At 46.5% G+C, this 24,888-nt stretch overlaps 1 protein-coding gene across 2 annotated transcripts in view; it reads left to right on the top strand.

Moving 5' to 3' along the window:
* Positions 1-24,888, top strand: part of ITPR2 (inositol 1,4,5-trisphosphate receptor type 2) — a 616,651-nt gene that overhangs the window by 422,624 nt on the left and 169,139 nt on the right. For both annotated transcript variants that reach the window (XM_038760705.1, XM_038760713.1), the window contains 6 exons: positions 6,644-6,752; positions 11,742-11,929; positions 13,591-13,774; positions 17,260-17,516; positions 20,974-21,174; positions 24,678-24,788. In XM_038760705.1, coding sequence (XP_038616633.1) covers positions 6,644-6,752; positions 11,742-11,929; positions 13,591-13,774; positions 17,260-17,516; positions 20,974-21,174; positions 24,678-24,788 — 1,050 coding nt within the window. The remainder of the gene's footprint in view (positions 1-6,643; positions 6,753-11,741; positions 11,930-13,590; positions 13,775-17,259; positions 17,517-20,973; positions 21,175-24,677; positions 24,789-24,888) is intronic.

Below are 24,888 nucleotides of genomic sequence, written 5' to 3' on the forward strand. Positions count from 1 at the left end.
CCTGTATATATGTATATATGTTTGTACATATTTATTACTCTATTTATTTATTTATCTTGTACATATCTATTCTATTTATTTTATTTTGTTAATATGTTTGGTTTTGTTCTCTCTCTCCCCCTTCTAGACTGTGAGCCCGCTGTTGGGTAGGGACTGTCTCTATGTGTTGCCGACTTGTACTTCCCAAGCGCTTAGTACAGTGCTCTGCACACAGTAAGTGCTCAATAAATACGATTGATTGATTGATTGATTGAGGAAGGGAAGGGCTTGAATAATCATTTTTGACAGATGAGGGAACTGAGGCATGGCTAAGTGACTTGCCAGTGGTCACACAGCAGGCAAGTGGCACAGCCTGGATTAGAGCCCAGGTCCTCTGATTCCCAGGAGCCTGCTCTGTCACGCGCAGTGTGGCGTATTGGATAGGGCTCTAATCTCGGCTCTGCCACTTGTCTGCTGTGTGACCTTGGGCAAGTCACTTAACTTCTCTGTGCCTCAGTTACCTCATCTGTAAAATGGGGATGAAGACTGTGAGCCCCCTATGGGACAACCTGATCACCTTGTAACCTCCCCAGCGCTTAGAACAGTGCTTTGCACATAGTAAGCACTTAATAAATGCCATTATTATTATTATTATTATTAAAATAGGGATTAAGGCTGTGATCCCCCCTTGGGACAACCTGATCACCTTGTATCCCCCCGCCCAGTGCTTAGAACAGTGCTTTGCACATAATAAGCGCTTAACAAATACTTTTTTTTTTTTCAGGGCTCTGGCGTGGGAGTCAGAGGTCATGGGTTCTAATCCCGGCTCCGCCACTTGTCCGCTGTGTGACCTTGGGCCAGTCACTTCTCTGTGCCTCAGTTGCCTCATCTGTAAAATGGGGATTGAGACTGTGAGCTCCACATAGCATAGGGACTGTGTCCATACAGATTTGCTTGTATATAATCCCAGTTCATTCATTCATTCATTCATTCATTCATTCATTCATTCAATCGTATTTATTGAGTCCTTACTGTGTGCAGAGCACTGTACTAAGCACTTGGGAAGTACAAGTTGGTAACAGATAGAGACGGTCCCTACCCAATAGCGGGCTCACAGTTTAGAAGGGGGAGACAGACAACAAAACAACACATATTAACAAAATAAAATAAATAGAATAGTAAATATGTACAAGTAAAATAGGGTAATATATCTGTACAAACATATATATAGGTGCTGTGGGGAGGGGAAGGAGGTAGGGCGAGGGGAATGGGGGGGGAAGGGGGAGAGGAAAGATGGGGGATTAAGACTGTGAGCCCCACAAGGGACAACCTGATCACCTTGTATTACCCCCCAAGTTCTTAGTACAGTGCCTGGCACACAGTAAGCGCTTAATAAATATCATTATTATTGTTATTGCCCAATGGGCAGCACAGCTTCTCTGCTTTCTGACCATCCCTGGATGATGGGTGGTCCTGTTTCTTGGAAAAAAGAAAAAGAAGGAGGCGGTGGGGTGCGCTGCTCTTCACTGAAACATATAGTTTTGGGAGGAACAAAAAATCAGTTTCCCATGTCCGGCTCAATGACATTCATCTGGGAAAATTCAGTCTGATAGCGTCCCCACATCATTTATTTATTTATTTTACTTGTCCATCTCTATTCTATTTATTTTATTTTGTTAATATGTTTGGTTTTGTTCTCTGTCTCCCCCTTCTAGGCTGTGAGCCCACTGTTGGGTAGGGACCGTCTCTCTATGTTGCCAACTTGTACTTCCCAAGCGCTTAGTACAGTGCTCTGCACACAGTAAGCGCTCAATAAATACGATTGATGATTGATTGATTCCAAAAATCCTCTGAGGTTTGTGAAAGACCCTAGGTTAAGACACGTTGAAGTAGCACCGTCCGGTAGATTGAGCGGGCCTTGGAGTCCGGGGACTTGGGTTCTAATTCCGTCTCTGCCGCTCGTCTGCTGTGTGACCTTGGGCAAGTCGCTAAACCTCTCAGTTCCCTCATCTGAAAATGGGGATTAAGACTGTGAGCCCTATGTGGGACAGGGACTGTATCCAACCAGATTATTTTGTATCTACCCCAGTGATTAGTGCAGTGCCTGATAACATAATTCACACTTTACAGAGACCGTTAAAAAAAATAAGCGTGCCCTCGTGAATATGACTTCTTTAAAGCGGCTTTTTAACTTTCCTCCTGTATTTTGCTTCAGCCAAAAAGGAAATCTCAGGATCTTTTTCCAGATTGGCAGTTATTTCCCTCCTCACCCCCACCCCGTATTTTGCGAGGCTCCTACTCTAATTCCCGTGAAGTTGTTTATAATATTTAGCATACACACCTAAAGGTAGTGTGAGGTACCCATGGAAACCGTCTAGCCTAGAGTCTCGGGTCTGACCCGTTTTCCCACACAATTCAGACCACACATTCCCAGATTCTGGCTGAATTTATTGCTCTTTGCACATCAGGCAGATTTCACAAGAAATCGGCTCCTAATTGACGCGTATGATTCCATATTTAATTAGCGGGTCGTGCCTCCCCGCACGTTGCTGACAGATGTAACATTCAAAGCATTTGTCAGTATTATACACCTGTGACCCAGACATGTTGAAATGAAGTGCAAACACCATGCAGTAAATCCCATTAATGATTTAGTGAAGAAATTCAGAGTTGGGCCTGGCCTCGTCTTTTTCCAACCCTCTTGCCACTACCATTTTTAGGTGATAAAAGTATTTTTCTCTCAGTCATCATCATCATCATCATCATCATCAATCGTATTTATTGAGTGCTTACTATGTGCAGAGCACTGTTCTAAGCGCTTGGGAAGTACAAATTGGCAACATAAAGAGACAGTCCCTACCCAACAGTGGGCTCACAGTCTAAAAGGAGGAGACAGAACAAAACCAAACATACTAACAAAATAAAATAAATAGAATAGATATGTACAAATAAAATAAATAAATAAATAGAGTAATAAATATGTACAAACATATATACATATATACAGGTGCTGTGGGGAAGGGAAGGAGGTAAGATGGGGGGGATGGAGAGGGGGACGAGGGGGAGTCCTCAGGCTTCAAGTGGGTGATCACCAACAGCACTGCCTTTTCATTCTGGCTGATTTTCCTGCTAAAGATGACATAATAATGATAATAGTTGTGGCATTTGTTAGGCGCTTACTATGTGCCAAACACTGTACCAAGTGCCGGGGTGGATATAATGTAATTGGGTTGGATGCAGCCCCTGTCCCACATGGGGCTCACAGTCTTCAACCCCATTATACAGGTGAGAAGCAGCGTGGTTTAGTGGAAAGAGCCTGGGCTTGGGACTCAGAGGTCGTGGGTTCTAATCCCGACTCTGCCACTCGTCCGCTGTGTGACCTTGGGCATGTCACTTAACTTCCCTCTGCCTCAGTTACCTCAGCTGTAAAATGGGGATTAAGACTGTGAGCCCCAAATGGGCCAACCTGATACAGCGGGGCTCAGTGGAAAGGGCATGGGCTTTGGAATCAGAGGTCATGGGTTCAAATCCTGGCTCTGCCACTTGTCAGCTCTGTGACTTTGGGCAAGTCACTTCACTTCTCTGGGCCTCAGTTCCCTCATCTGTAAAATGGGGTTGAAGACTGTGAGCGCCCCCGTGGGACAACCTGATCATCTTGTAACCTCCCCAGTGCTTAGAACAGTGCTTTGCACATAGTAAGTGCATAATAAATGCTATCATTATTATTATTATTGTATCTAACCCAGCACTTAGAACAGTGCTTGGCACATAGTAAGCGCTTAACACATACCATAATTAGTATTATTACAATTTGGCAGACATGCATTGCTCTTGTTTTCTCCACTCGCTCCCTCCCAGCTTTTTTTTTAAAATGTATTTGTTAAGCGCTATGTGCCAAGTACATAATAGAAGCAGCATGGCTCAGTGGAAAGAGCCCGGGCTTTGGAGTCAGAGGTCACGGGTTCGAATCCCGCTCCGCCAACGTGCCTGCTGTGTGACCTTGGGCAAGTCACTGAACTTCTCGGAGCCTCAGTTCCCTCATCTGTAAAATGGGGATGATGGCTGTGAGCCCCACGCGGGCAACCTGATCACCTTGTATCCCCCCCAGCGCTTAGAACAGTGCCTTGCACATAGTAAGCGCTTAACAAATGCCATTATTATTATTATTATTATTATTAAGTACTGTACGAAGATTATCGGATTGGACTCAGTCCCCATGCCACATGGGGCTCACAGTCTCCATCCCCATTTTCCAGGTGAGAGAACTGAGGCCCAGAGAGATGAAGTGACTTGCCCCAGATCAATCAATCAATCAATCGTATTTATTGAGCGCTTACTGTGTGCAGAAGATCACGCAGTAAGCAAGTGGCGGAGCAGGAATAAGAACCCAGATCCTTCTGACTCCTGGGTCTGCACGCTAGACACTAGGCCACTCTGCTTCTGAAGCCCACCGGCAGAAGGTCACGGGAGCGGTGTGGGCCTCGCCTGGTCTGCCCTTCTTTGACGTCCGTGTCCTCGCTGCTGTGTGACCTTGATCGAGTCACTTCACTTTTCTGGGCCTCGGTTAACTCATCTGTAAAAGGCTGTGAGCCCCAAGGGGGACAGGGACTTGTTCATCCGGATTATCTTGTATCTGCCCCAGCGCCTTAGTACAGTGCCCGGCACCTAGTAAGCACTAAACAAATGCCGCGTTTGTCTTTATTATTGTGAGTCTCCCAAGTGCGTAGCATGGTGTTTTGCACACAGGGGACACAGTAAAAAAATAAAATATCACCAAGAGGACATTTAGTCTGAGAATCAGTGTGGCCTAGTAGAAAGAGCCCGGTCGTGAGAAACAAAAGACATGGATTCCAATCCTGTCTGCCATTTACCTGTCAAATGACCCTGGGCAAGTCACTTCACTTCTCTGTGCCTCAGTCCCCCTCATCTGTAAAGTGGGGATTAAGATCGTGAGCCCCATGGGGGACATGGATTTGTCCATCCGGATTATCTTGTACCTACCGTAGTGTTTAGCACAGTGCCTGGCACATAATAAGCACTTGACAAATGCCATGCTTATCAGAGAAGCAGCATAGCATAATGGATAGAGCATGGGCCTGGGAGTTAGAAGGTTGTGGGTTCTAATCCCAGCTCCACCACTCGTCTCCTGTGACCTTGGGCAAATCACTTCACTTCTCTAGGCCTCAATTCCCTCATCTATAAAATGGGGATTGAGACTGTGAGTCCCACGTGGGTCAGGGACTGGGTCCATCCCTATTTGTTTGTACCCACACCAGTGCTTAGTACAGTGCCAGGCACATAGTATGTGCTTAAGAAATACCATTATTATTATTATTGTTATTTTCCCAAGTGCTTAGTACAGTGCTCTCAGTAAAAAAAGAAAATACCACTGAGAGGACAGTTAATCTAAGAAGCAGCATAACCTATCAGAAAGAGCCCTGAGAGTCAGGAGATGCATGTTCTAATCACATCTCTCTCATTTACCTGTTTTATTACTGTGGACGAGTCACATAACTTCTCCATGCCTCAGTTTCCCAATCTATCAAATGGGGATTAAATACCTGTATTCCCTTCCAGTGAGACTGTGAGCCCTGTGTTTTGACAGATTGTGCCAGATTATCTTGCATGTGACCCAATGCGTGGCACATTGTAAGATCGTTGTAAGATGGGGAAGCAGCGTGGCTCAGCGGAAAGAGCCCGGGCTTTGGAGTCAGAGGTCATGGGTTCAAATCCCGGCTCTGCCACTTGTCAGCTGTGTGACTTTGGGCAAGTCACTTAACTTCTCTGGGCCTCAGTTACCTCATCTGGAAAATGGGGATGAAGACTGTGAGCCCCCCGTGGGACAACCTGATCACCTTGTAACCTCCCTAGCGCTTAGAACAGTGCTTTGCACATAGTAAGCGCTTAATAAAAATGCAATTATTATTATTATTATTAACAAATGTCACAAGTATTATTCTTCAGAAGATAAATTCTGGAAAAAAAAACTGTTCATCAATAAGAGGTTTCAAAAGATGAGGATGATGATGGTGGTGGTGGAGTCTCCGATCAGGAATGAGATTTCAGGACTAACTCGCCTGGAAGAATTGATTTTAGTGCATTGGCTTGGCCTCAGTTTCCTCAGCCATAAAATGGGGATTAAGACTGTGAGGTCCCAAGTGGGACAGGGATCATGTCCAACCTGATAATCTTGTGTCCATCCCAGTGTTTGGTACAGTGCTTGGGACCTAGTAAACACTTAACAAATGTCATTTAAAAAGTGGTCGGTCAAATTGGCAGATATTTTGGCCAATCAAGAGGCGGGATTGTCATGGAAAATATTACAGCAAAGTGTCTCTAGACTGTAAGATCTCTGTAGAGTGTAATCTCATTGTGGTCAGCGATTAGGTCTGTTTATTGTTCTAGTGTGCTCTCCCAGGCACTTAGTACAGTGCTTGGCACACAGCGAGTGCTTAATAAATACGATCGACTGACTTCCAAATAGCTAGACCAATCCGGACCCCAGAATGCCATGGAAAATGTCACCAGAAAGTGGAGTTTTTATGTGCATATCGATCTCGGCGTAATTCTTGAGAACTATGCTGCTGTTAAAAGATAATTCATGTATTGAATTCCTCAATTTTGTAAGAGGAGGAATAACAACGTTTTCATCTTTTTCTAATAGGGAAATACGTTAAGGAAAATACTTCTAAACCGTTACTTCAAAGGAGATTGTGGGACGAGCATGAATGGGCACCTGTCTGGATCCTTTGGGAAGACTGCCCAAATTGGAGGTAAATCAGAAACGATGAATCGACAAGGACGCATCCATGAGTGGAAATGCAGTCAATCAGTAGAAATAGTTTCTCCCTTCAGGTACCGGGGAATCACTGGTGGTGTGCTATTTTGGTACAGCCTTTTAATGTGTGAGGTTAAAAATATTTACTTTAAGGATACATTTCTTTTCCGAGGGTAAATATGGAATGCCAAAAAAAATTCCATTTGTCCCTTTGAAATGGATGTGTTCCTTTGAATTAATGGAATTGCATTCATGCCGATCAGGTTGGATACGGTGTCCCTGTCCCACGTGGGGCTCACAGTCTTTATCCCCATTTTATATATATCCAATATATATATCTATTGGAGAGGCAGTGTGGCTTAGTGGAAAGAGCCCGGGCTTTGGAGTCAGAGGTCATGGGTTCAAATCCCGGCTCCGCCAAGTGTCAGCTGTGTGACCTTGGGCAAGTCACTTCACTTCTCTGTGCCTCAGTTACCTCAGCTTTAAAATGGGGATTAAGACTGTGAGCCCCCCATGGGACAACCTGGTCACCTTGTAACCTCCCCAGCATTTAGAACAGTGCTTTGCACATAGTAAGCGCTTAATAAATGCCATTATTATTATTATTATTATATATGAGGTAACTGAGGCACAGAGAAGTGGAACAGTTTGCTCAAGGTCACACAGCAGACAAGTGGTGGAACAGGGATTAGAACGCAGGTCCTTCTGATTCCCAGGCCTTTCTCTATCCACTAGCCATGCTGGTTTTCAGCATTCTTGAGAAGCAACTTAGTGGAAAGCACCCAAGACTGGAAGTCAAGGAGACCTGGCTTCTCATTCCATCTCCAGGCCTTGCCCACTCTGTGACCTTGAACAAGTCATTTTCCCAGTGCCACATGTTTCCACATATGTAAAGTATGGTTGTCACCTACTTTCCTTCCTTTTTAGAATATTCATTCATTCATTCATTCAATTGTATTTATTGAGCGCTTACAGTGTGCAGAGCACTTAAGTGCTTGGGAAGTACAAGTTGGCAACATATAGAGATGGTCCCTACCCAACAGTGGGCTCACAATCTAGAAGGGGGAGACAGAGAACCAAATAAAACATATTAAAAAAATAAAATAAATAGAATAAATGTGTACAAGTAAAATAAATGGAGTAATAAATATATACAAACATATATATATATATTCATTCATTCATTCAATCATATTTATTGAGCGCTTACTCTGTGCAGAGCACTGTACTAAGCGCTTGGGAAGTACAAGTTGGCAACATATAGAGACGGTCCCTACCCAACAGTGGGCTCACAGTCTAGAAGGGGGAGACAGAGAACAAAACAAAACATATTAACAAAATCAAATAAATTTAATAAACATGTACAAATAGAATAAATAAATAAATAGAGTAATAAATATGTACAAACATATATACATATATACAGGTGCTGTGGGGAGGGCAAGGAGGTAAGGTGGAGGGGATGGGGGAGAGGAAGGAGGGAGCTCAGTGTGGGAAGGCCTCCTGGAGGAGGTGAGCTCTCAGCAGGGCCTTGAAAGGAGGAAGAGAGCTAGCTTGGCGGATGTGCGGAGGAAGAGCAATCCAGGCCTGGGGGAGGCTGTGGGCCGGGGGTCGGCAGCGGGATGGGTGACAACGAGGCACAGTGAGGAGGTTAGTGGCAGAGGAGAGGAGGGTGCGGGCTGGGCTGGCGAAGGAAAGAAGGACGTGAGGTACGAGGGGGCAAGGTGATGGAAAGCCTTGAAGCCGAGTGTGAGGAGTTTTTGCCTGATGCATAGGTTGATTGGTAGCCGCTGGAAATTTTTAAGGAGGGGAGTAACATGCCCAGAGCGTTTCTGCACAAAGACGATCTGGGCGGCAGCATGAAGTACATATTGAAGTGGGGAGAGACAGGAGAATGGGAGATCAGAGAGGATGCTGATGCAGTAATCCAGTCGGGGTAGGATGAGAGATTGAACGAGCAGGGTAACAGTTTGGATGGAGAGGAAGGGGTGGATCTTGGCGATGTTGTGGAGGTGAGACCGGCAGGTTTTGGTGACGTCTTGGATGTGAGGGGTGAATGAGAGAGCGGAGTCAAGGATGACACCAAGTTTGCGGGCCTGCGAGACGGGAAGTATGGTAGTGCCGTCAACAGTGATGGGAAAGTCAGGGAGAGGGCAGGGTTTGTGAGGGAAGATAAGGAGTTCAGTCTTGGACATATTGAGTTTTGGATGGCAGGCAAACACCAGATGGAGATGTCCTGAAGGCAGGAGGAGACACGAGCCTGAAGGGAGGGAGAGAGAGCGGGGGCAGAGATGTAGATCTGGGTGTCATCAGTGTAGAGATGATAGTTGAAGCCTTGGGAGCGAATGAGGTCACCAAGGGAGTGAGTGTAGATCGAGAACAGAAGGGGACCAAGAACTGACCCTTGAGGAACCCCTACAGTAAGGGGATGGGAGGGGGAGGAGGAGCCTGCAAAAGAGACTGAGAATGAACGACCGGAGAGATAAGAGGAGAACCAGGAGAGGACGGAGTCTGTGAAGCCAAAGTTGGATAGCGTGTTGAGGAGAAGAGGGTGGTCCACAGTGTCGAAGGCAGCTGAGAGGTCGAGGAGGATTAGGATAGTGTAGGAGCCGTTGGATTTGGCAAGCAGGAGGTCATTGGTGACCTTTGAGAGGGCAGTTTCCATGGAATGAAGGGGACAGAAGCCAGATTGGAGGGGGAGAACAGGAGAACTGTGTTGGGCAGGGACTGGTGTAATGTGTCAAGCGCTTAGTAGCGTAGACTCCGTGATTTGGAGTCAGAGGTTATGGGTTCAAATCCCGGCTCTGCCAATTGTCAGCTGTGTGACTTTGGTCAAGCCACTTCACTTCTCTATGCCTCAGTTACCTCTTTTGTAAAATGGGGATTAAGACTCTGAGCCATGGGACAACCTGATCACCTTGTTACCTCCCCAGCGCTTAGAACAGTGCTTTGCACATAGTAAGCGCTTAATAAATGCCATCATTTTTATTATTATTATTATTACTATTAGTACAGTGCTCTGCCCACAGTGAGCACTCAGTTAGTACGATTGAATGTGTCTGTTTTACTTCCATCCCATAGCTCTTAGAACAGTGCTTCAGCGCTTAGAACAGTGGTTTGCACATAGTAAGTGCTTAATAAATACCATTATTTATTATTATTAATGCTCAGTCAGGGAAGCAGCAGCAGCATATTTGAAATAGTCTGGGGCTGGGAGTCAGAGGACATGGGTTCTAAGCCCCACTCTGCCACATATCTGCTTTTTGACCTTGGACAAGTCACTTCTCTGGGCCTCAGTTCAGTAATCTGTCAAATGGGGATGAAGACTTTGAGCCCATGTGGAACAGAGATTGGGTCCAACCTGATTAGCTCGAATCAAACCCAGTGCTTAGAACAGTACCTGGCACATAGTAAGCGCTTAACAAATTCCACAATTATTATTATTATCATTATCCTTATCATTACTAATGAGGGCCCACTTTTTGCATAGCATTGTCATGAGAGCTTGGAAAAAATTTGATAGAATTAGTAGACTTGATCCTTGCCCTCAAGCAGTTTGCCATTTAGTAGTTTCAGACCATGGTCAACTCATCAAACATACCATTAACTAATTCTGGCTCCACTCCGAGAGATTTTTGAAATCCACTTTGCCTCTGGGCTCAGACAGGTTTAATATCAATGTGTCCATTGCTGATGACTCAGGTTTTCTTCCCATCAGATTTCTGTAGGAGGAGGAATTCTGTTGGATGCTAATTTTCCTGGATCACAGCCCTTAGGGTCCATACCTGTAATTTATTATTTCAGTTAATGACCGTCGCACCCTCTAGACTGTAAACTCATTCGTGTCTACCAACTCTATTCTTTTGGACTCTCCCAAGTGCTTAGTACGGGGCTCTGCACAAAATAAGCATTCAATAAATACCATTAATTGATTTAGACTGTGAGCCCACTGTTGGGTAGGGACTGTCTCTATGTGTTACCAATTTGTACTTCCCAAGCGCTTAGTACAGTGCTCTGCACATACTAAGCGCTCAATAAATACGATTGATGATGATTGATTAATTGATTGAGAAGCAGCGTGGCTTAGTGGAAAGAGCATGGGCTTGGGAGTCAGAGGTCGTGGGTTCTAATCCCGCCTCCACCACTTGCCTGCTCTGTGACTTTGAACAAGTCACTTAACTTCTCTATGCCTCAGTTACCTCATCTGTACAATGGGGATTAAGACTGAGCCCCACGTGGGACAGTCTGATTGCCTTGTATGTGCCCCAGTGCTTGGCACATAATAATAATAATAATAATAATGGCATTTGTTAAGCGCTTACTATGTGCAAAGCACTGCTCTAGTAAGCGCTTAACACATACCACAGTTATTTATTTTTATTATTATTAATGTCTGTCTCCCCCCTACGCTGTAAGCTCACTTAAAGAAGGGAACGTATCAACCACCTCCATTCTGTTGTATTCATTCATTCATTCATTCAATCAGTCATATTTATTGAGCGCTTACTGTGTGCAGAGCACTGTACTAAGCGCTCTCCTGATCGGTAAGCACAGTACTGTGCACACAGGAAGCGCTCAGTAAATACCATCATCAGTTGATTATGGACTTCCCCCTCCTTCCTCTCCCCCTTGTCCCCCTCTCCATCCCCACTGTCTTACCTCCTTCCCTTCCCCACAGCACCTGTATATATGTATATATGTTTGTACAGATTTATTACTCTATTTATTTATTTATTTTACTTGTACATATCTATTCTATTTATTTTATTTTGTTAACATGTTTGGTTTTGTTCTCTGTCTCCCCCTTCTAGACTGTGAGCCCACTGTTGGGTAGGGACCGTCTCTAGATGTTGCCAACTTGTACTTCCCAAGCGCTTAGTACAGTGCTCTGCACACAGTAAGCGCTCAGTAAATGCGATTGATTGATTGATTGATTGACTTTGAACGTCACTGGTTTTTCAGAATCATTTTGTCGTTTTCACAGGGAGCTTCTCCGGCCAAGAATCAGACAAGATGGGAGGATCGATGTCGGATATTCAGTGCCTCCTGGATAAAGAAGGGGCATCTGAACTTGTCATCGATGTTATAGTGAGCACCAAAAATGACAGGATCTTTTCTGAAGGCATTTTGCTGGGCATTGCATTGCTCGAAGGCGGAAATACGCAAACTCAGGTATTTAAATACTATTTTCATTTTTTTTAAAGATGGTAACTGTTAAGTGCTGATTATGAGTCAAACACTGTTCTAAGTGCTGGAGTAGCGCCAATTTAATTCGATGCCTGGCACATAGTAAGTATTTAACAAATACCAGGATTATTATTATTATAGAGAAGCAGCGTGGCGTAGTAGAAAGAGCCTGGGCTTGGGAGTCAGAGGTTGTGGGTTCTAATCCTGGCTCTGCCACTTGTTAGCTGGGTGACTCTGGGCAAGTCACTTGACTTCTCTGTGACCTCATCTGTAAAATGGGGATTAAGTCTTTGAGCCCCACGTGGGACAACCTGATTATCTTGTATCTACCCCAGTGCTTGGCACATAGTAAGCGCTTAACAAATACCAATATTATTATTATTATCCTTACGAGCAAGAACCGTGTCTGCTAATTCTGTTGCATTGGACTCTTCCTCTGCCCATGGTAAGTGCTCAATAAATACCATTGATTCATTGATTTATAAAAGCAGCATGGCTTAGTGGATAGAGCAAGGACCTTGGAGTCTGAAGGACCTGGGTTCCAATCCTGGCTCTGCCACGTGTCTGCTGTGTGACCTTGGACAAGTCACGTCACTTCTCTGAACCTCAGTTCCCTCATTTGTAAAATGGGGATTAAGACCGTGACCCCATTTGGGACCCGGACTGTACCCAACCTGATTAACTTGTATACGCCCCGGCGCTTAGAACAGTGCTTGGCACATAATAAGTGCTTAACAAGAACCATCATTATTATAATTATTATTAAAAGCTATATTTAAAATATTCTGCATTATGCAACAATTTCAACTATGGGAGAGTGTCATTTTTCTAAACACCCCCTTGACGGATCATCATCATCATCATCATCAATCGTATTTATTGAGCGCTTACTGTGTGCAGAGCACTGTACTAAGCGCTTGGGAAGTACAAGTTGGCAACATATAGAGACGGATCCCTCCCTTACTTATGCTTACTTACGAGGAGCAGCAAGGCGTTGTGGATAGAGCCCAGGCCTGGGCCTAGGTAGGTCATGGGTTCTAATCCTGGCTCTGCCACTTGTCTGCTGTGTGACCTTGGGCAAATCACTTCACTTCTCTTGTCCTCATTGACCTCACCTGAAAAATGGGGATTGAGACTGTGAGTCCCAGGTGGGACAGGGACCTGATTTCCTTCTCTCCTCCCCAACGCTTATATAGTGCTTGGCACATAGTAAGTGCTTAACGAATTTTCGTTCCTTCAGTCTTTCCACTTCCTTCCTCCCTCAACTTTCTTTTCTTTCCCCCAATCTTTCACCTCCCTTCTTCCCTCAACTTTCTTTCCTTCCCTTAATTTTCCCCCTTCCTTCCTCCCTCAACTTTCTTTCCTTTCCCCCAATCTTTCTCCTCCCTTCTTCCCTCAACTTTCTTTCCTTTCCCCCAATCTTTCCCCTTCCTTCCTCCCTCAACTTGGGTAGGAACCGTCTCCATATGTTGCCAGATTGTACTTCCCAAGAGCTTAGTACAGTGCTCTGCACACAGTAAGCGCTCAATAAATACGATTGATTGAATGAATGAATGATTACGATTATTATCATTATCCACGGTCATCATGGTCCATGACTTACGTTCCCAAGGAAGCATTCTCTAAAGAGCGCTTTCTCTTTGCAGTATTCCACGTACCAGCAACTGCGTGAACAGAAGAAATCCGAAAAGTTCTTCAAAGTCCTGAACGACCGGATGAAAGCGGCTCAGAAGGAGATCCGATCCACGGTGACCGTCAACACCATCGATCTGGGGAGCAAGAAGAAAGAAGATGATGGTGATATGACGGCCTCGGTCCCCAAGAGGAGAGGTAGAAAAGGGTTCAGTGTCGGGGGCCGGGGGCGAGGGAGGAGCCGAGTGGACGTGTGTGGTGGGTTGGGGGTTATAAGGGGGTGGCCTTAAGAAGCAGCATGGCCTAGTGGTTAGAGCACGAGCCTGGCCTTCAGAAGAACCTGGGGACTTATCCCGGCTCTGCCACTCGTCCTGCTGTGTGACCTTGGGCAAGTCACTTTGCTTCTCAGTGGAAAGAGCCCAGGCTTGGGAGTCAGAGCTCATGGGTTCTAATAATAATAATAATCATCATCATCATCATCAATCGTATTTATTGAGCGCTTACTGTGTGCAGAGCACTGTACTAAGCGCTTGGGAAGTACAAGTTGGCAACATATAAAGACAGTCCCTACCCAACAGTGGGCTCACAGTCTAAAAGGGGGAGACAGAAAACAAAACCAAACATACTAACAAAATAAAATAAATAGAATGGATATGTACAAGTAAAATAAATAAATAGAGTAACAAATATGTACAAACATACGTACATATATACAGGTGCAGTGGGGAAGGGAAGGAGGTAAGATGGGGGGGAAGGAGAGGGGGACGAGGGGGAGAGGAAGGAAAGGGCTCAGTCTAGGAAGGTCTCCTGGAGTAGGTGAGCTCTCAGCAGGGCCTTGAAGGGAGGAAGAGAGCTAGCTTGGCGGATGGGCAGAGGGAGGGCATTCCAGGCCCGGGGGAGGACGTGGGCCAGGGATCGATGGCGGGACAGGCGAGAACGAGGTACGGTGAGGAGATTAGCGGCGGAGGAGCGGAGGGTGCGGGCTGGGCTGGAGAAGGAGAAAAGGGAGGTGAGGTAGGAGGGGGCGAGGTGATGGACAGCCTTGAAGCCCAGGGTGAGGAGTTTCTGCCTGATGCGCAGATTGATTGGTAGCCACTGGAGATTTTTGTGGAGGGGAGTAACATTCCCAGAGCGTTTCTGGACAAAGACAGTCCGGGCAGCAGCATGAAGTATGGATTGAAGTGGGGAGAGACACGAGGATGGGAGATCAGAGAGAAGGCTGATGCAGTAGTCCAGACGGGATAGGATGAGAGCTTGAATGAGAAGGGTAGCGGTGTGGATGGAGAGGAAAGGGCGGATCTTGGCAATGTTGCGGAGCTGAGACCGGCAGGTTTTGGTGACGGCTTGGATGTGAGGGGTGAACGAGAGAGTGGAGTCGAGGATGACACCAAGGTTGCGGGCTTGTGAGACGGGAAGGATGGTAGTGCCATCGACAGAGATGGGAAAATCAGGGAGAGGGCAAGGTTTGGGAGGGAAGACAAGGAGTTCAGTCTTGTGCAAAGCACTGTTCTAAGTGCTGGGGAGCATACAAGGTGATCAGGTTGTCCCACGTGGGGCTCACAGTCTTATTCCCCATTTTACAGATGAGGTAACTGAGGCCCAGAGAAGTTAAGTGACTTGCCCAAAGGCACACTGCTGACAGTTGGCGGAACCGGGATTTGAACCCGTGACCTCTGACTCCCAAGCCCGTGCCCTTTCCACTGAGCCACGCTGCTTCTCTAATCCCGGCTCCTCCACTTGTCAGCTGTGTGACTTTGGAGAAGTCACCTAACTTCTCTGTGCCTCAGTTACCTCATCTGGAAAATGGGGATCAAGACTGTGAGCCCCATGTGGGACAACCTGATCACCTTGTATCCCCCCAGTGCTTAGAACAGTGCTTGGCACATAGTAAGTGCTTAACAAATGCCATCATTTGGGATTAGAACCCACAACCTCTGACTCCCAAGCCCGGGCTCTTTCCACTAGGCCACGCTGCTTAATATGATACTTTCCCAAGTGTTAATACTGCGCACAGTTAGCTCTCCATAAATATGACTGAATGATCGATTGTTAATAATAATAATTATGGTACTTGTTAAGAGTTTTCTATGTGTGAAGCTCCATTCTAAACACTGGGGTAGATACAAGTTGGAGAAGTGCCTGTATATATGTATATATGTTTGTGCATATTTATTACTCTATTTATCTATTTATTTATTTTACTTGTACATATCTATTCTATTTATTTTATTTTGTTAGTATGTTTGGTTTTGTTCTCTGCCTCCCCCTTTTAGACTGTGAGCCCACTGTTGGGTAGGGACTGTCTCTATATGTTGCCAATTTGTACTTCCCAAGCGCTTAGTACAGTGCTCTGCACATAGTAAACGCTCAATAGATGTGATTGATGATGATGATGATGAAGTAGCATAGTGCAGTGGATAGCGCACAACCCTGGGAGCCAGAGGGTCATGAGTTCTAATTGTGGCTCTGCCACTAGTCTGCTGTATCCTCTGTTCCTCAGTTCCCTCATCTGTAAAATGGGGATTGAGACCGTGAGCCCCATGTGGGACAGGGACTGTGTCCAACCCAATTTGCCTGTATCCACCCCAGAGCTTAGTATGGTGCCTGGCACATAGTAAGTGCTTACCAAATACCATAATTACAAATTAATCAGGGTGAACACAGTCCCTGTCCCATCAGATTGATCTTGAGCACAGGCTTGGGAGTCAGAGGTCGTGGGTTCTAAGCATTTACTATGTGACGCCACTTGTCAGCTGTGTGACTTTGGGCAAGTCACTTAACTTCTCTGGGCCTCAGTTCCCTCATCTGTAAAATGGGGATCAAGACCGTGAGCCCCACGAGGGACAACCTGATGCCCTCGTATCTACCCCAGTGTTTAGAACAGTGCTTGACACTGTTGCCAACTTGTACTTCCCAAGCACTTAGTACAGTGCTCTGCACACAGTAAGAGCTCAATAAAACGATTGATTGATTGATTGGCACATAGTAAGCGCTAAACAGATACCATTCTTCTTATTATTATGGTTCCATCAGCCCCAATTTCATTCATTCAATTCATTCGTTCAATCATATTTATTGAGTGCTTAATGTATGCAGAGCACTGTATTAAGCATTGGAAAAGTATGACTGGGAGTCTGGGGCTCCCAGACTGAGCCCCTTCCTTCCTCTCCCCCTCTTCCCCCTCCCCATCCCCCCCACCTTACCTCCTTCCCCTCCCCACAGCACCTGTATATATGTATATATGTTTGTGCGGATTTATTACTCTATTTATTTATTTTACTTGTACATATTTATTCTATTTATTTTATTTTGTTAATATGTTTCGTTGTCTGTCTCCTCCTTCTAGACTGTGAGCCCGCTGTTGGGTAGGGACCGTCTCTATATGTTGCCGACTTGTACTTCCCAAGCGCTTAGTACAGTGCTCTGCACACAGTAAGTGCTCAATAAATACGATTGAATGAATGAATGAAAAAGTACAATTCGGCAACAGATAGAGACAATCCCAACCCAACAACAGACTCACAGTCTAGAAGGGGGGAGACAGACAACGAAACAAAGCAAGTAGACAGGCATCAAGTCCCCGGATGGATTTAGCTTTCCCAGAATTTTGTCCTTTTTTTAACTGCCCTTTCAGCTATCCTTTTCTTAACCGGCCGACGGGCCTCTGTGTGTCTCCTTCTCAGGGAGAGATTCCCCTTTGCATCTGAAAGAAGGGATGAAAGGGCAGCTGACCGAAGCCTCGTCCGCCACCTCCAAGGCCTACTGCGTGTACCGCAGGGAGATGGACCCGGAGGTCGACGTGATGTGCATGGGGACGGAGGTCGGGAACGTCGGAGAGAAGTCGGCCGAGGAAGTCACCATGAGCCCCACCATCGCCATCGTGCAGCCCATCCTGCGATTCCTTCAGCTGCTGTGCGAGAACCACAACCGAGAGCTCCAGGTGCTGCCTCGCTGGGACGGGGCTGGCGGTCAGGAGATCCGGGTTCGAGGGCCAGCTCTGCCCCGGTCCGCTGGGTGACCCTGGGCAAGTCGCTTTGCCTCTCTGGGACTCCGTTTCCTCATCTGCAAAATCGGGAAAGGAACCCGGCCTGCACACCTCTAATGCTCACCTTCTCTCTGGGTCCCCGTCTAGTCTATCTTGCCGACGACCACTCGCCCACATTCTGCCCCTGTCCTGGAACGCCCTCCTTCCTCGTATCCGACAGACCATCCCTCTCCCCGTCTTCTTAAAAGCCTTATCGAAGGCGCATCTCCTCCAAGAGGCCTTCCCTGACTAAGCCCTCCTTCCCTCTTAGAGAAGCAGCGTGGCTCAGTGGAAAGAGCCCGGGCTTGGGAGTCAGAGGTCATGGGTTTTGATCCCGACTCCGCCACTTGTCAGCTGTGTGACTTTGGGCAAGTCACTTAACTTCTCTGTGCCTCAGTTCCCTCATCTGTAAAATGGGGATTAAGACTGTGAGCCCCGCGTGGGGCAACCTGATCACCTTGTATCCCCTCAGTGCTTAGAACAGTGTTTTGCACATAGTAAGCGCTTAACAAATGCCATCATTATTAATAAGTACGATTGAATGAATGATGCAGACCTTGTCCTACAGTGGGCTCTCAGTCCAAGAGGGAAGGAGAACAGGTGATTCGATCTGATAACCTCGAATCATCATCATCATCATCAATCGTATTTATTGAGCACTTACTGTGTGCAGAGCACTGTACTAAGCGCTTGGGAAGTACAAGTTGGCAACATAGTGTTATGTCATTAATACACATTTAATTCATTCAGTCAATCGTATTTATTGAGTGCTTACCGTGTGCAGAGCACTGTACTGAGTGCTTGGAGAAGTACAATGCAACAATAAACAGTGACATTCCCTGCCCACAACGAGCTCACAGTCTAGAGGTGGGGGAGACAGCAATACAAATCAGTAAAGTGACAGATCTATACATTAGTGGTGAGGAGCTGGGAAGGGGGAAGAACAAAGGGAGCAAGTCGTGGGGACACAGAAGGGAATGGGAGATGAGGAAAGGGGGGCATGGTCAGGGAAGGCCCCTTGGGGGACATGGGCCTTCAATAAGGCTTTGAAGCAGGGGGGAGTGGGTGTCTGTCAGATTAGAGGTGGGAGGGCATTCCAGGCCAGAGGCATAATGATGATGATGATGATGATGATCAGCCTCATGACTTGTGTTGGAATTAAACCTCCATGTAGATCAGTCATTCAGTGGTATTCATTGAGCGCTTCCTGTGTGCAGAGCCCTGGACTAAGCACTGGGGAAAGGACGATGCAACAGAGTAGGTAGACAAGTTCCCTTCCCACAAGGAGTTTCCAATCTATAGGGGATAGGCAATCATTGAAATAAATTAAGGAGATGAATCCCTCTGTCAGTCGTATTTATTGAGGGTCTACTGGGTGCAGAGCACTCTACTGAGCCCTCGAGAGGGGACAATGCAACAAAGTCAGTAGACACGTTTCCCGTCCACAATGAGATTACAATCTTGAGGGGGAGACAGATAGTAATATGAATAAGTAATTCATAATCTATAATTTAAAAATATGTACTCAAGGTTGAACCTGGAGAGTTTCCAGTCCTCTACTAGCCTCGACTCCGGGAGGGAGAATGAAGCCGAGGCCTACCCATTCCATTCCTGACTTGGCCAGAGACAAGAGAAGCAGCGTGGCTCAGTGGAAAAGAGCATGGGCTTTGGAGCCAGAGGTCATGGGTTCGAATCCCAGCTCCGCCACATGTCCGCTGTGTGACCTTGGGCAAGTCACTTAACTTCTCGGAGCCTCCGTTCCCTCATCTGTAAAATGGGGATTAAGACTGTGAGCCCCACGTGGGACAACCTGATCACCTTGTATCCCCCCCTCAGTGCTTAGAACAGTGCTTTGCACATAGTAAGCGCTTAACAAATGCCATCATTATTATTATTAGTGAGTGTCAGGCCACCTGCTACAAGTCAAAACTCCCCCGTGCTGGGTAGCAGCGGCCTGGGAGAGAGTAGAGGGCGGAGACTCAAAGTTTACTGCGCGGAGAGAGGGGATGGTAAACCACTTCCAGGTTTTTCCCAAGAAAACTCTCTGGATCCACTACCGGAATGATTGCAGATGGAGAGCGGGACGTTCTGGGAGAGATGTGTCCATGGAGTTGCTAAGGGTCTGAAACGACTTGACAGCATAAAACAAGATATGAGTGCTGTGGGGCTGGGGGTGGAGCGAAGATCAGATATCCAAAGGTCACAGATGCAGGAGCATAGGTGACACATTCATTCATTCTTTCAGTAGTAATAATAATAATAAAAATGGCATTTATTAAGCGTTTACTATGTGCAAAGCACTGTTCTAAGCGCTGGGGAGGTTACAAGGAGATCAGGTTGTCCCACATGGGGCTGACAGTCTTAATCCGCATTTTACAGATGAGGGAACTGAGGCTCAGAGAAGTTAAGTGACTTGCCCAAGGTCACACAGCAGACATGTGGTGGAGCCAGGATTCGAACCCATGACCTCTGACTCCAAAGCCCGGGCTCTTCTCCACTGAGCCACGCTGCTCCTCTATAATTTAAAATAGTATTATAGTTTAAATAGTATTTATTGAGTGCTTAGTATGTGCAGAGCACTGTACTAAGCACTTGAGAGAGTCCAATACAACAATAAACAGACACATTCCGTGCCCACAAAGAGCTTACAGTCTAGAGCAGCATGGTGTAGTGGCAAGAGCATGGGCTTGGGAATCAGAGGCTCTGGGTTCTAATCCTGGCTCCGCCACTTGTCTGCTGTGCGAACTTGGGCAAGTCACCTCACTTCTCTGTGCCTCAGTGCCTTCATCTGTAAAATGGGGATTAAGACTGTGAGCCCCCTGTGGAACAGGGACTGTGTCCGACCTGATTACCTCGTATCTACCGCAGTGCATAGAAAAGCGCTCGGCACATAGTAAGCGCTTAACAAATGCCATTATTACTATTGTTATCAGAGGGGGAGACAGATATTAATATGAATAAAGAAGTGTTTTATATTAATATCTGTCTCCCCCCTGTAGGCTGTCAGCTCGTTGTGGGCAGGGAATGTGTCTGTTTATTGTTGCATCGTACTCTGTAATTCAGTTCAATTCAATCATATTTTGTTGAGTGCTTACTATATGCGAAGCACTGTCCTAAGCGCTTAGGACAATATAACATCAGACACATTCCCCACTCACCACGAGCTCACTCTCCCAAGCGCTTATTCCAGTCCTCAACAAATACAATCGAATGACTGAATGACCGCAGATGCAATCAGACGATCAGAAGGAGGGAGAATGAGCTGGGGAAAAGAGGGCTTCATCGGCGAGAGCATATAGCAAGCGCTTAGCGAACGTCGCGAACAAAAAACCCCAATGTCCACCTCCCGGTCCTTCCTTGATTTGCCTTCCAGAACTTCTTGAGAAATCAGAACAACAAAAGCAACTACAACCTGGTGTGTGAGACTCTGCAGTTCCTCGACTGCATCTGCGGGAGCACCACGGGCGGACTGGGTCTCCTCGGCCTCTACATCAACGACCGGAACGTGGCCCTGGTCAACCAGACCCTGGAGAGCCTGACTGAGTACTGCCAAGGGCCCTGCCACGAGAACCAGGTGAAGAGTGGGATGACCCTCCCTCCCGTCCCCCTACCCCCCGGGGCTTGGGCCGCCGGGCCGCCCCGGAATCGCTCAGGGCCCACGCAGTGGCGTGCGGAAAAAAACAGGAGTAGTAATAATAATAATAATAATGGCATTTATTAAGCACTTACTATGTGCAAAGCTTTGTTCTAAGCGCTGGGGAGGCTACAAGATTATCAGGTTGTCCCTCATGGGGCTCACAGTCTCAGTCCCCATTTTACAGCGGAGGTAACTGAGGCCCAGAGAAGTGAAGTGACTGGCCCAAAGTCACCCAGCTGACAATTGGCGGAGCCGGGATTTGAACCCATGACCTCTGACTCCAGATTCTGACTCCAGGGTCATCCCACTCTGTCTGCTGAGTGACCTTCTCTTCACTTCTCTGGGCCTCAGTGCCCTCATCTGGAAAATGGGGATTGAGACTGTGAGCCCCACGTGGGACAGGGACTGTGACCAACCCGATTTGCTTGTATCCACCCCAACTCTTAGTGCAGGGTTTGGCACAGAGTAAGTACTTAAATGCTGTAGTTAATAATAGCACTAGTAATAGTAGTAGTAGTATGGCATAGTAGATAGAGCATGGGTTTGCGAGTCAGAAGCCTAGGGTGGTGGAGGAGGAGGAGGAGGAGAAAGAGGAAGAGGAGGAGAAAGAGGAGGAGGAGGAGAAAGAGGAGGAGGAGGAGAGAAGAGAGGAGGAGGAGAAAGAGGAGAAAGAGGAGGAGGAGGAGGAGTGGAAGGGGAGGAGGAGGAGGAGAAGAAAGAGGAGGAGAAGGAGAAAGAGGAGGAGGAGGAGAGAGAGAAGAGAGGAGGAGGAGAAGGAGGAGAAAGAGGAGGGGGAGGAGGAGGAGGGGGAGGAGGAGAAAGAGGAGAAGGAGGAGAAAGAGGAGGAGGAGGAGAAAGAGGAGGAGAAGGAGAGAAGAGAGGAGAAGGAGGAGGAGGAGGAGAAAGGATGAAGAGGGGGAGGAGGAGGAGGAGGGGGAGAAAGGAGGAGGAGGAGGAGCACTCAGTGGAAAGAGAATGGGCTTTGGAGTCATAGGTCATGGGTTCAAATCCCGGCTCCGCCAACTGTCAGCTGTGTGACTTTGGGCAAGTCACTTAATTTCTCTGTGCTTCAGTTCCCTCACCTGTAAAATGGGGATTAAAACTGTGAGCCCCCCCGTGGGACAACCTGATCACCTTATAACCTCCCCAGCACTTAGAACAGTGCTTTGCACATAGTAAGCACTTAACAAATACCATCATATAGTAGTAATAGTAGTAGTAGTAGAGAAGCAGCATGGTATAGTGGCTAGAGCCCGGGACTGGGAGTCAGAAGGTCATGGGTTCTAATCCCAGCTCTGCCACTTGTCTGCTATGTGACCCTGGACAAGTCACTTCACTTCTCTGGGACTCAGTGACTTCATCTGTAAAGTGCGGATTGAGACTGTGAGCCCTTTGTGGGACAGGGACTGTGTCCCACCTGATTTGCTTGTATCCACTCCAATGCTTAGTACAGTGCCTGGTTCATAGTAAGCGCTTAACAAATGCCATCATTATTATAATAATTAATCACAATTAATCTTAACTTATAATTATCATGGTATTTGTTATTGTCATAATTATTATTAATTAATAAGTATTATGGTATTTGTTAAGCTCTTACCATGTGCCAGGCACTGTACTAAGGGTGGGGTGGATACAAGCAAACTGGGTTAGATACAGTCCCCTGTCTTGGTTTGGGCTCAGTCTCAATCACCATTTTACAGATGATGCCACTGAGGCCCAGAGAAGTGATGTGACTTCCCCAAGGTCACACAGCAGACAATGGTGAGGTGGGATTAGAACGCACAACCTTCAGATTCCCAGGCTTGAGCTCTATCCACTTCACCTTGTTGCTTCCCTCAATAATTATGGTATTTGTTAATCGCTCACCATGTGCCAGAAACTGTTTTAAGTCCTGGACTAGATACAAGTAAATCAGGTTGAACCCAATCCCCGTCCCACATAGTGCTCACCATCTTAATCCCCATTTTACAGATGAGGTCACAGAGGCCCAGAAAAGTGAAATGACTTGCCCAGGGTCACACAGCAGACACCTGGCAGAGCTGGGACTAGAACCCAGAACCTTCTGACCCCCAGGCTTGTGCTCTATCCACTAGGCCACCCTGCTTCTGCTCCACCACTTCTTGTCTGTCTGGCCGTGGGCAAGTCACTTCACTTTTCTGTGCCTCAGTTACCTCATCTGTAGAGTGGGGATTATGACTGTGAGCCCCAGGTGGGACAGGGACCGTGTCCAGCCCAATTAGCTTTTATCTATCTTAGTAAAGTGTCTGGCACCCAGTAAGCTCTTAACAAATGTAAAATAAATGAGAAAAGTAAAGAAAAGAAAAACTGCTCCAGAGTTGAAATTTCACACAGTAGGAGCCTCCCAAACCAACCCAATCCATATTTTGACTCTGTCGAAAAGCAAGGGACCAAGGTTTGAATCGACAGTTTCAGTGAGAGAGAATTGAAAAAATCATTCCCCCTTCTGCTTGAAACCTGTGTGCTTAAACTAATATTATTGCTCTCCTGAGTTTATTTTGGACTCTCCTAAGAAGCTCAGTGTTTTCCCGTCTATAAAACGAGGCACAGAGTGGTTGTATACTTTGCCAAAATTCACACAGGATATCAGTGGTGAAACGGCGGTTTGCTCTTTGGCTTTCCTGGCTCCAACCATTTTGGTCTTTCTATTACTGCAAGACCCCATTTCTTTCTTTCCTTTTTTAAAATCCACATTTTGCTGATGAATGCCAATGGGAATTCCAGTGTGCTTGGTGAGCCGTTGAATAGAAGCCGTTGTGGCCCAGTGGATAGAGCACAGGCCTTGGAGTCAGAAGGACCTGGGTTCCAATCCCGGCTCCAACGCTTGTGTGCTGTGTGATTTGGGGAAGGCACTTCACTTCTCTGTGCGTCAGTTCAGTCGTCTGTGAAGTGGGGATGAAGAGTGTAAGCCCAGTGTGGGACAGGGAATGTGTGTGACCTGATAAACCTGTATCTCCCCCAGCGCTTAGAACAGTACTGGGCACATAGTAAGTGCTTAGCAAGTACCATAATTATTTTTGGAGGGAGCATGCAAGAGAAGCAGCGTGGCTCAGTGGCAACAGCACGGCCTTTGGAGTCAGAGGTCATGGGTTCAAATCTCAGCTCTGCCAATTGTCAGCTGTGTGACTTTGGGCAAGTCACTTAACTTCTTTGTGCCTCAGTTACCTCATCTGTAAAATGAGGATTAAGACTGTGATCCCAATGTGGGACAACCCGATTACCTTGTATGTATCCCAGCGCTTAGAACAGTGCTTGACACATAGTAAATGCTTAACAAATACCATCATCATCATCGTCACCCCACTACTAAAGATAAGGGAAAGACTGGAAATAAAACTTACACTCCTCCGAAGGTCAGCAAACTGAGACTTCTTGAATCGATCGGGGACTATTATTTCATAAGACATTTTGTTTTCTAGACCTGTATCGCTACTCATGAATCCAATGGAATTGATATCATCATTGCACTGATCCTGAATGACATAAACCCCCTTGGAAAATATCGCATGGACCTAGTCCTGCAGCTAAAGGTAGGATGATCTCGGTGTCTAAATCCATTTGAGGACTGTGCTTTGCCTGTAGGAAAGCAAAGTTCACCCGAAGCAGACTGATGGGAGGAAATAGTGAAAG

This window comes from Tachyglossus aculeatus, chromosome 2 (assembly GCF_015852505.1).
Source record: "Tachyglossus aculeatus isolate mTacAcu1 chromosome 2, mTacAcu1.pri, whole genome shotgun sequence".
NCBI classification, from domain to species: domain Eukaryota; kingdom Metazoa; phylum Chordata; class Mammalia; order Monotremata; family Tachyglossidae; genus Tachyglossus; species Tachyglossus aculeatus.